Source organism: Leptonychotes weddellii, chromosome 4, assembly GCF_054177405.1.
Source record: "Leptonychotes weddellii isolate Sample4059 chromosome 4, ASM5417740v2, whole genome shotgun sequence".
NCBI lineage: Eukaryota > Metazoa > Chordata > Mammalia > Carnivora > Phocidae > Leptonychotes > Leptonychotes weddellii.
The window spans coordinates 141,247,180-141,260,016 of NC_138372.1; the positions used below are offsets into that span (position 1 = coordinate 141,247,180).

Consider the following 12,837-nt stretch of genomic DNA (forward strand, 5'->3'; position numbering starts at 1 on the left):
AACATTAGAGGTACAGTTTGCAGATGTCTCTTTTCTCCATTAAATAAGTTCCTTGAGACAAGAGTATTTTACTCATTGCTTACTTCCACCCTTCTTGGCATAAGGCCCACATCAGGTGCTTAACACATGCTAAGTGAATTTAATTCATTAGAGAGGGTGACTATATATCCTGCCCTGTCCAGGACAGTCCTGGTTTTGTCTGTAGTGCCAGAGTAATGACAAATAGTGTACCCTTTCACTCTGAAAGTGTCCTGATCTGGACAGGAAACTACCTGGAAACACTAACTGGAGACAAGTCAGAATTATTTCTAAAATTGTCAGTACAATTTCCAAAATGCACAGAATGACTGGACAAGAGCACAGCATTGTCAGAGAGAGTAGCAGAGGTAAAAAGAGAGCAGGTGAGGAGCTGAAGCCACTTCTGTTGCTTGCTGGTCTCAAGAGAAAGAGAGTCCTACATTTAGAGATTCTTCCAAAGGCTAGTTCTCCATTCAGACCAGCCCCCAGGGGGGTCTCATTTCAACTGGGGATGCACAGAATTCAGAGGGCTTATACTGTATCAAGCATTACATGTTCTATAGCTGCATACCACAGCAAAACCACAATGAGTCTGTATATCTGAAAGCACCTTTTGAGACTGTTTACTTTTTTAATGGTGTAACTGGAATAGATTTCATATTATTTTTCTCCTTCCAAAGAAGAAAGATTTTATAAGAATAACCTTCAGGAAAAACAATAAGCCATAATAAGGCATCACTGACCTCTGAAATTAAGCATTTTATTGACGCATAAACATTCAATTAAAATATACATTTTGTTATAGGCTGAACTGTGTCACTCCCAAAACTCCTATGTTAAAGTCCTAACCTCTTGTAACTCAGGGCTGAAGTCTTGAAAGAGGTAATTAAATTAAGATGAGGTCATATGGGTGGGCAGTACTGACTGGTCCAATATGACTGGTGTCCTTATAAGAAGAGATTAGCACACAGAGACACACAAGGAAGACCATGTGAAGATACAGGGAGAAGACTGCTACCTGTGAGCCAAAGACAGACCTCGGAAGAAACTAGCTCTATCAACACACTGATCTCAGATTTTAGCCTCCAGACTTGTGAGAAAATAAACCTCTGTTAAGTCACCTCGTTTATGGTGCTTTGTTGTGGCAACCCTTCAAGTGAATACACATTTCTAAATATATGTCTGAAGTGCACAAGTAGAAAGTCAAGATTAAAGAAAATAAACAGAATTAGTATATGAAAAACGGGTTCTACATATTCTAAACGCTAAATTAAAAAAATTTTTTATTGTTATGTTAATCACCATACATTACATCATTAGTTTTTGATGTAGTGTTCCATGATTCATTGTTTGTGTAAAGGCTAAATTTTTATTTATTTATTTATTTTTAAAGATTTTATTTATTTATGTGAGAGAGAGAGAATGAGAGACAGAGAGCATGAGAGGGAGGAGGGTCAGAGGGAGAAGCAGACTCCCTGCCGAGCAGGGAGCCCGATGCGGGACTCGATCCCGGGACTCCAGGATCATGACCTGAGCCAAAGGCAGTCACTTAACCAACTGAGCCACCCAGGCACCCCAAGGCTAAATTTTTAAACTGAATTTTTTTTCAAATAGGAATCTATTTATTTATTTATTTTTAAAGATTTTATTTATTTATTTGACAGAGAGAGACACAGCGAGAGAGGGAACACAAGCAGGGGGAGTGGAGGAGGGAGAAGCAGGCTTCCCGCTGAGCAGGGAGCCCGATGCGGGGCTCGATTCCAGGACCCTGGGATCATGACCTGAGCCGAAGGCAGACGCTTAACGACTGAGCCACCCAGGCGCCCCAATAGGAATCTATTTAATGGTAATTTTGATGTTCAACAAACATCAACGCTTAGCAGTTTTGTAGTCTAATTTCTTTTTTTTTCAAGCAAACATAAAATTAAGAAGCAGAATCTAATCTTGATGAGTTGAAGCAAAATTCCGAACTTAATACTAGATCTGCCCAAATTGCCATAACTCTCATACTCCATATAAATCTGCATAACTTAGAGCACCATTATTTTGTAAATTATTGAGGCATAAATAAAAAATGATGCATGGTAAAAAAAAAAAATCCATCCTAAGGGCAAGAAAGGCCAACTGGGTTTTTACGTAACAGAGAACAAAAAGTTTACTAAAATGGTTTCAGATTCTACTCAAAACTAAGTTTGAACTATAAATTATTGAATTTTGGTATAGTAGCAAAGAAGAATACTCACAATTATCTGAAAAGGCTATTAAAATACTCCTCCTTTTTTCAATTACACATCAGTGTGAGACTGAATTGTCTTCATATATGTCAAACAAAGTAACATATTACAAAAGATTGAATGCAGAAACAGATGTGAGAATCCAGCTATATTCTTTTAAGCCATTCTTTAAAGACTGCAAAATTATAAAACAATGCCATTCTTTTAACTGATGTTTTGGTTTTGGAAAATTCATTTTTATAAAATTATTTTATTGATGTAAACAGGCAATAGATTTATTACTATAATTTGCAAATAACACATTTTAAAACAATATCTCAGTTTTAATTCCAAATACAGTAAATATCAGTAGCTATAACCTACATAAAAAAATTCTTTGAAGTCCATGTTATGGACTGAATTGGGTCTTCCTTCAAACTAATTGGTTGAAGCCCAATGTTACTGTATTTGGAAATAGAGCCTTTAAGGATGTAAATGAAGTTAAAATGAGGTCATAAGGGTAAGATCGAATCCTATAGGACATAGGGTCTGTCTGTCTGTCTGTCTGTCTGTATGTATGCATGTATTTATTTATTTATTTGACAAAGAGAGACGTAGCAAGAGAGGGAACACAATCAGGGGAAGTGGGAGAGGGAGAAGCAGGCTTCCCGCGGAGCAGGGAGCCCGATATGGGGCTCGAACCCAGTATCCCGGAATCACGACCTGAGCCGAAGGCAGACGCTTAACGGCTGAGCCACCCAGGCACCCCGGACATAGGGACTTTACAAGAAGAGTAAGAGACACCAGGAACCTCTCTGCACACAGATGAAAGCCACGTAAGGACACAGCAATAAGGTGGCCATTTGCAAGGTAGGAAGAGAGATCTCACCAGAAACCAACCCCACTAGCACTTTGGTCTTGAACTTCTGGCCTCCTGAACTATGAGAAAACAAATATATTTGTTATATATGCCACTCAGCCTACGGTATTTTGTTATGGAAGCCCAAGTAGATTAACATGGTCCTCAGTATTTTAAAAGCTTGAAAGCGGTCCTTAGACTGAAATTTTGGAAATCACTGAATTAGACTATCATTTGATTGTGTAAGTTAAAATGTTTGTACACAATCTTACTTCATAGTGACAACGTGGAAAAATAATCGTAATTCTCATTTGCTATTCAAAATATAAAAAGGGAGAAAATTAAGGTTTTCTTTCAAATAAGCTTATTTTAGCTTGATGTGTAGAATCACACAACTAGAAGACAAGAGAACAGTGAGACAAACTGTGAAAGGGTCTAGGTGGGCTACAAAGGCACTTGCTTCCATTTTCAGAAAACCACACTTGTCAATGTGTTTGGCTGTGCAAACTAACTCTTAAAAGTTTTGTTAAGTCTATTAACTTTCTGAATATAAAATCAGGCATAAAACAATAGAGGAAACTCTCAGTTTTGCTTCATGTGAGGAAAAAATAACCAAAGTACAAGATGGCATGAAGAAATCAATCAATCAGTAGATTGATAAATACACAAAGTGTAATTTTTTAACCACATAAAACTTACCAAGACTAAAGGGAAATAACATAATGGTAAGAAACTCTATTTCAGTATATGCAAAAATAAAAGATTTTGCTCCCCTAAGTAGTTATAGTTGGTAGAGCAAAAATGGAAACAAAGCAGTGGAAGGCATGTTAAGAATGAAAATTATAATAGTTACAGGCCTTTACATAATTATTAAGTTATAAAGGCTTAGATGAGTGGAAAAAATACATTTACCTCAACAAGTTTCTGAATTTCATGGATACAAATACGTTGTTGGGTTGTTTTTTTAATAACATGTAAATTGTGCACTCAAGAACAACAATTTTATATATAGTAGTACTCAAATAAAAAAATCAAGCAAAATGCTTAATTTCTAAGGCTCTAATACTACAAATAGCATTCAAAATTACATTTTAATAAATTTCATTTCATATAACTTTGTAAGGAAATAAAATACTAATTCAACTTGAGTTAACTTTTTTTTTGGTTCAATGTTTGTCTGAAAAAATAATTATGCCGTCTGTTTGGAAGAGTATAATCAATCCATGGGCATGCAAGTATCAATTTTATCTTATGAGAATTTCTCCATGTTCCAGTTACCTCATTCCTTATTATATGCTGCAAAAAGCAGTAATAGTTTTTACAGCCAAATATCACTTTGTAAGATACCAGGTGGCTTTCAATATTTACCATATAAGTCATGCATGAAATTTAAACATTACAAAAAAATGACTTACCAGTTGACACTCCTGAAATATGCACATTTTCAGAATGTTCTGCAAGAGCACCATTTCCTAAAATTAAACATAATAATAAACTAATTTCTAAGATAAAATTTATAAAAGTTTTTCAGATTCCACCTTTAAAAGAAAAACAACTACACAGAGCTACTTTATAATATTCAGAAACTAAAGTCTTGTAATAACCTTCAAAACAATAAAATGAAGCCCTAAATTATAGTAGTAGCAGGGATAACAAAACATTTTGAAAATCACAACAATGCAGTGAAATATATATGAAGATCAATTACATAGATCTGATTAATATCAGAAAAAAATTTGTTTCAAATGAGAACTCGGAACGATTATTAGAAAAGAGAGAATCTCATACTTTTTTTTTTTAGAGGGAGAAAGAGTGCGTGTGTGAGCAGGGGGTGGGGCAGAGGGAGAAGGAGGGAGAATGTCAAGTAGGCTCCTCACTTAGCACAGAGCCCGGGGCGGAGTTTGATCTCACAACCCTGAGATCATGACCTGAGCAGAAACCAAGAGTCAGATGCTTAACCAACTGAGCCACGAAGGCGCCCTGAGAATCACATACTTCTTAAAAACAGCATTCCACTAAGAGCGTGCTCAATCATCCCACAATGTGGCTACTGCTTAAGGGTTGTACATGTTGGTACTTAAAACAAATAATAATGTCTTGCATGTCTTCTAAGTCTTTCAACCTCTTCTCATCAACAACTCTAATAGTCTTAAGAGTAGGGACAGAATTATACTCTATTTTTGTATCCTCCAATTTCCTATACCTCTTACCACAAAGTTGGGCACATGGAAGCATGAAAATAACTGAAATAAGTTACTAAGGGTCACCTCAAACTTCCATTTGAAGTGCTGAGGATATTTACTCCTTCAATTAATGTGAACAATGTCCCTTCAGGTATTCTTTCTTTTTTTGTACAAACTGCTCATCTTTACTTGTAAAGTTGTCTCCCTCCAATCATTAGGTAGGTTTGGCATTACAACAGCTCAGGAATCCAGCTGGCAGAGAAAGAATTCTTGCAGTGGGGTGGGGGGGTGGGGGCGGAGCTAGGTGGGAGAAGCTTAGAGGGCTATGGCAGGATTCTCTTTGATGGTTGAAAGAGTAGAGACAATAGCAAGCATAGTAAGTAACAGCTCGTCTTCTACAGCCAACACACTTCCATGATTGCTTGATTACTGTACAGCACCCTTCTCCCCAATGCACTAGGCTCTAGGAAGGCAGAATCTGTGTTTATTTGGCTCAACCTTGCATGCACAATTCCTAGAACAGAGCAGGTGCTCGAAGAGCTAATGAATGAATAAATGAGGGAGGTCACGATGATGACGTCAAATCATGCCAATTAAGCACTTGACACAGTGCGTGGCACATAGCACTGAACAGGTATTTACTTTTTTAACTGTGTAAAATATGTTATTACCAAAGAAGAAAATAATAGCCATAAAACAACCTTTTAGTTCAACCACAGCGATAGCCTTCAAAATGAAAATAAATGTTTCCCTACATTAAAAATGATACAGTGGAAATGGTGACATAGGTGTGTAAGCTGTATTTAGTCCATAAATAAACCTGATTATTGTTATTTAAGTATTGTGCATTAATACTACAGAAGCCACGATTTATTTTTCCCAACAATGTTAAATGCTACAAAGAATTGAAACTAGAAACCCCCACCTATTTGCTTAACACATACAATTTATAAAAATTGGTAGCATAAATAGAATGATGTAAAAACTGATTCAATAAAACAACTAACAAGATTTGCCACAGGGCAGTATAAACTGCCAAAAGTGTTGCTACTCAACAAGCAGATCAGCAGTATCGGTATCATCAGGACGCCATGCCAGATTATTGAATCAGAACGTACATTTTAATGAGATGCTTCCCCTACTCCCAGAGATTTGTATGCACGTTAACATTTGAGTCACACTGGCTTACACCTTTTACTTGTATATTAGATACAACCACAAATAACGCTGTGTAATCTGTGACCCTAAGGTTTCCAACATCCTTAAGGTAGCATATTATCTTCATGAATGTTTTAATATTAAATACATTTCATATATTGATTTTTTTTTAATTCAGTAGATAGACTAAGGATAGGCAAAAGGAAAAGCGTAACATAATGTAGTATTTAAGACTAAACTCTGGACTGGATTGCCAGGATTCTAATACCAGCTCCCCCATTTACTTGTTAAGCAATTTAGGTCAAGTTCCCTAACCTCTTTGTAGCTTAATTTCATCTCTAAAATGGAGACTATCTATCTTATAGTGCTTAGTAAAATTCTCTAAAATAAAAAAAAAATAGAATTTAATCTAAATCTCCATCAGCATGCAAATGAATAAACTAATATAGTCTTATAATAAAATATTCAATAAACTGAATTAATTCTATATGTACTAACTTGGAAAGATTTGCACATTAAGTTACATGTTTCAGAGTAACATTAAAATATGATCTGATTAGGAATAAGATCTAATTTTAATTTTAAAATGCTGTATGCATAGTTAAATGCATATTTTTATATAAGCACATGACATATATATATATATAACTTACATATATATATATAAGAGCCTAAGGGTATATGCAAATTGTGGAAGAAAACCTCTGGAACTGGAATTAGAGAGGAAGACCTGGTTTCTACACTTCAGCATTGACTGAATTTGTTACAACAGGTGTGGACTTCTTCAAAAATTTTATTAACATTACTAAAAAAAAAAAAAAAAGTTGAGAAGATAGTTAATTTCCCATCATTCTTTTCCCCCCCATCATTCTAAATAAACAGTAGTCTGATATAGTGTGAAACAGTATAAAATATTGTAATTTCATAAATGTAATGTTAGTATTTTAAAAACTGATAAATACCTAAAAACATAAAACATGATACTGCTAGTTTCCCATACATTTACTCCACCTTAAAAAAATCCCATTTAGAAGTTAAAAAATCAGTAATAATTTCTGTTAACATCAAACAACTATCCCCTTTCCTATAATAAGCACCACATGAAGTTAAGTGAATTACTTTATGTATACTACCATTCTAAAAAGTATTTTTACAAAGATGACAGTTATATAACACAATTATTTGATATTATAAGAAGAATGCTCCCCAGATCAAATTACATTCTCCCTAACGCCTCTTTTCCAGCCCCCAAGAGAAGAAAACCCCACACATATGAGGATGTACACATACCATCTCCTTACTACAACTATAGTGTTCAAATGCAGCCATGCTAGATATTCTCGCAGGAGTCCCCTTTGGAGTAACATGTACTGGAAAAACACAGTCTGATAAAACATTACTTCTATAACTATACATTAGTAGCTAATTAATTAATGGATCAGCAAATTAATTAGAACTTCTAAAAAAACAGTTTTCAAGTAAGAAAAAGTTTTATTATCACCTAAATCAGGAAATAATGTATTATGACTTAAATTTTTTTAGTCCCACTAACCAAATACAAAGGTGATCAATCTCCCCCATTTAATATTTTTCTTTCCAAAATGCAAGATGGTTTTCGGTTTTTGACTGCAATCAAATGAGAGAGAAAGAATCTTCTAAAAGAGATACTGTTTTAGAAAAGAGCCACATAGGATGGTGAGTTTGAGCACTGGGACCAGACTCCCTGGAATCATCTCTTGCTCTACTATTTATTTAGTCATGAACCTTAATTAAACTATTTCTCCTAAGATATGGTTTACTCACCTGAATAATCAGGATGTCATCATTAAGAGAATGCCTAAATTTATGGTCTGCATCCCTATTACTTTGTAACATTCTCTATGTTTATTCTTTTCCTTTAAGAACTGAAGTTCTTAAATAGTTAATAAATACAACTAATATTTGATAAATATGTGCCAGCCAAAACCTAAGTGCTTTACAAGCCTTCCCTCAGCTCATCCTTATAACAACAGTTCATTTTAGAGACAAGAAAACCAAAACTTCTAGCAATTTAATAATTTTTTTCAAAAAGTTAGTAATTGGATGAACTGAAAATTCAAATCCACAGACACTAAGAAGTCTATGCTCCTTGTTTTTTAAAAAGAATTCAGAATTAATATATTTCTTGTTTACAAAAGAAATAGTACTTAGTTTTCAGAATTAGAGCCCACCTGCCACAGCGATTACAGTTGTAAGTGGGAAAGTCATTGGTTTAAAAGTTAATGAGCAGCATTTACAAATAACTTACGTACTCAGCATCCTACAATCTCATTTTCTATGTGCTGTGAGAACAGTTATCAAACATAAATACATATCTACACACAAAAGCAAACATCATTCTTATTTTGCTATTATACTAAAGGAAAAGTCCAAAATCCTAATAGGGCTTACCAGACTCTCCATACACCAGTTCTTCCTAACTACTTCAAAAGCTTCATCTCTCGTGATCCACCTTTCTACTCTATTTCTTCTTTCCAGAAACACTGGATTTCTCTTACAAGTGTGTCAGCTGTCTTTCGACTTTCCTTTAATATTATTTCTTTAGAGAGGTATCTCCTGATTTCCCCATACTAGGTTAGATTGTTCTGTTATAGGCTCCTATAGTATCCAATACTGTAGCTTTTTGAAAATTTATCACACTTGTGTTATCTGTGTAATGTCTGTATTTCCCACCAGATCTTAATGTTAGCAGCAGGGTTTGGCGGGGTGGTGTGATGTGGTCATGGGACATAGCTTGGGTTTGTTTTGCTGACAAGTGACTAGCACAGAACATAACACATAATAGGAGATACTTAGTCCATATCTGCTCAAATAAGTGAATGGTAGTTCAGTACATAAGTAATAGGCATAGTCCAACCAAAGAGTTTACAATCTATTGAGAAAATAATGAAAAATACATGAAATAGAAACAAACATACAAAAACAAAGTAAAATTAGCAAGCTTCTTATTCAGGTGGGGAGCCCTAGAGACTTTTCTACTAAAAATAGGAAGAGAAGACAGGGGTACCCACTATAGTTATTACTATTAGCTAATGCAATTAGACCAATTATAAACATAAGAATTGGAAAAAAGGAGGTAAAACCACATCTATCTGCAGATGATACAATTGTATATCTATTTGGAAAACCGAAAACAGTCAACAGAATACTTTAAGCAATACGAAAAATTAGTAAAGTCGCAGGATATAAAATATGGCATACAGAAGTCAAAAGCCTTTGTAAATACAAACAAGAGTCAGTCAGAAGATAGAGACTCATTTTTGTAGCAAAAAGTGATGTTTAAAAACTCTGACACAGAACTCCTGCTGTTGTTCCTGACAGAGTAATTGGTAATGGATCAGTAATTCTGCTATGAACAACTTAAAAAGTTGGAAAAAAACATGTGAAAAAAATTCAGACACTGGACAACAGGCAGTATAAGACTATGGTTTCTGAGAAAAGGGAAACAAATTAAGATGAGCCCTTCTATTGCACTAGCTTTCTCCTGGAGATTTTCTGAACGCTGGTACATTTCAGGAGAATCTAAGTTCATTGTTCTAGTATCCAGACCAAATTTTTCTAAATTGTACAAAGGGTATAAGACAACTTGTTGGACCCTTATAGAAGTTAATAAGCATTTGTCTCCAACATTTCTACTAGCTTGATTATCAATCAGTAAAGGAAATAGTTTCTCTAACTTTGTTCTTACCAAATCCATATAACTTACAGATTTATTTCTTCTCCTATATGTTCTTCTATATTCTCCTATATTGTATTCTCTATTTATAATCTTCCCTAGGGCACTATCAGTAGTTGCTGGTTTATGAAATTCTCATCCTTCTCGCTCCCTGGTTTGGAAAATCAAAATTGCATTTCCTGTTTCCACTCTTCTGACCTTTCTTTCCTTCTCTCATTCCTTGGAATTATTTTAGTATCTAAATCAGAACTCTTCAAGTTGTTTAGAATGCCTCAGTGAACTGCCATAATCTTTGCACCTGTGTCCTTCAAGAAGATTTTCAAAAATGGCTACTCTCATCCTTTTGGTTTGAAGGGCTTCTTATGTTGATAGAGGAGATGTAAACATTACCAGTATTAATATCTGCCCAAGCAATAGCTCTATATACCTTTCTGTTAATTCTTTATCCTACAAATAAATGTTTCAAAGACATTTTATTTTTCTTGGTATTTTTGCTCAATCCTGAGTTTTCTCTATATTAGTAATATTTATAATCTATTGTTGGTTAAATATCCTTTCTGTCTTGGGAATATGTTCTTCATTAGTCTGAAGTCATTGAGCAACCACTTAATTTCTTTAGATTTCTTCACCATTCATTCCTTTTGGGATTGTTTGGAATTTTAATAACCAGAAATTATTTTTGAGATCTTAATACCCTCCCTAGACTATCTTTCTTTCCAGATTTTCATGTTGTGAAGTCATATTAATATTTTTCTAAATTACTTTTGAATCTTTAGGTGTTAAAGCTCTGATTGTTCCCAATCTCTCTCTCTCTCTTTTTTTTTTTTTTAAAGTAAACTCTACTGCTAATGTGGGACTCAAATTCATGACTCCAAGATCAAGAGTCACATGTTCTACCAACTGTGAGCCAGCCAGGCACCCCTCTTTTTTTTTTTAATTAAAAAAAAAAAAAAGGCCATTACAACATAGTTACTTCTTTTGGTCTGGTCAAAGTAAAATAGTACACTATTTTAAACTGAACTGTGTGAATTCGTATGTTAACCCCAACCTCAATGTGACAAGGGGAATAATTATAGTTAAAAGAAGTCATAAAGTGGGGACCTAATCTAGTAAGACTAATTTCCTTAAGAGATATAAGGAATCTTTCTCTCCATCTATGCAGATAAGAGGTCATGTGAGGACATGATGAAAAAGACACTGAAAGCCAGGAAGAGAAATCTCATCGGAAACCAACACTGATGGCACCTTGATCTTAGACTTCTAGCCTCCAGAACTGTGAGAAAATAAATTCGTGTTGTTTAAGCCCCCCAGTCTGGGGTGTTTTGTTATGGTAGCCCAAGCAGACTAATACACATACTTTTCCCAAATGTTTGCTAGACCAAGATACCTTCAAAGTGTATGAAAAATTCAGTACATTCTTCTCCAGAGAGGCTCTATAGTGTCTAACAAATACCTATAATGAGATGTTTCGTGGAAAAAAAGGTTAAGAAACTCCTGGGAGACTGGGATATTTTCCTGCTTTCTTTAATGTATTTTGAAAGTATTATTTCAATATTTTTAATTGCAGCCATTCTTTATGGATTTAATAGTCTTTTACGAACTGGCCCGAACCTACCTGCCCCTTAAAATAAGAGTAATAATCATTTATAGCATTACTTTTTAGAAAAATGTACTTTCTAATTTTCAAACCACATTCTTAACAGACATTTGGGACTTTGATGTTTCTATATGTTTAGACTTCCTGTAGTATGTTAGTAAGGTTTTATGTTTGAAACATCTTCAAACAAGGGTATAATAACAATGAACTATTAGACAAAGTACAAATACCAAACAAACACAAGTTCTCAGTATTCAGAGACTGAATCAATCCCTTAAAGAACATGCAAGATAGTTATGAATCCTACTGTGGAGAATCTCAGTGACACTGTTCATAACAAATGGAAATAATTTTCTTTATTCTAAAATAGCTTGAACCACTGATGTAGGACCTCACAAAATATACTAGCAAGGAACCCTAAAGACTATATTGAGTTCAAAGATTCCTACCTGTGACTCCTGTGGTTCATAAGAGTCAATATGAAAATTTGAAGGGATTCAGAACTCCAGGAAAAAAGATTATACACCCATACTTCATATACTATAAAATTCACCATTTTAAAGTGGTTTTTAGTATGTTCAAAAGTTGTGCAACCATTTCCATTATCACACGCCTGACTGTTCTCCTTACCCCAAAAAAGAAGCTTATTAAACCTATTAGCAGTTACTCCTCTTTCTGTCCTCCTCTAGCCCCTAACAACAACTAGTTTCTGGCTCTATCTCTATGGGTTTGCTTATTATGGACACTTAATATAAATGGAGTCATACAATATGTGATCTTATGTGTCTGGCTTCTTTCACTTAATGTTTTCATGGTTCATCCATATTGTACCATGTATCAATACTGCACTCCATTTTATGGTCAAGTAGTATTCCACTGTAGGGATAAACCATATTTTGCTTATCTACTCATCAGCTGACAAACGTTTGGGTTGTTTCCACTTTTTGTGAATAATGCAGCTATAAATATTTGTGTACAAGTTTTTGTGTGGACATACGTTTTCAGTTCTCAAGTATATACACAGAATGGAATTGCTTGGTCTTTTGGTAACCCTACATTTACCTTTATGAGGAAATGCCAAATTGTTTTCCAAA

At 34.6% G+C, this 12,837-nt stretch overlaps 1 protein-coding gene across 2 annotated transcripts in view; it reads right to left on the reverse strand.

Annotated features, from left to right (window-relative positions):
• LRP12 (LDL receptor related protein 12) overlaps nt 1-12,837 on the reverse strand; it is a 73,265-nt gene that overhangs the window by 35,600 nt on the left and 24,828 nt on the right. The window contains exon 2 of one of the 2 annotated variants that reach the window (XM_006729607.3): nt 4,506-4,562. The exons of the other annotated variant lie outside the window; for it this stretch is intronic. Coding sequence (XP_006729670.1) covers nt 4,506-4,562 — 57 coding nt within the window. The remainder of the gene's footprint in view (nt 1-4,505; nt 4,563-12,837) is intronic. 2 annotated transcript variants of the gene reach the window in all.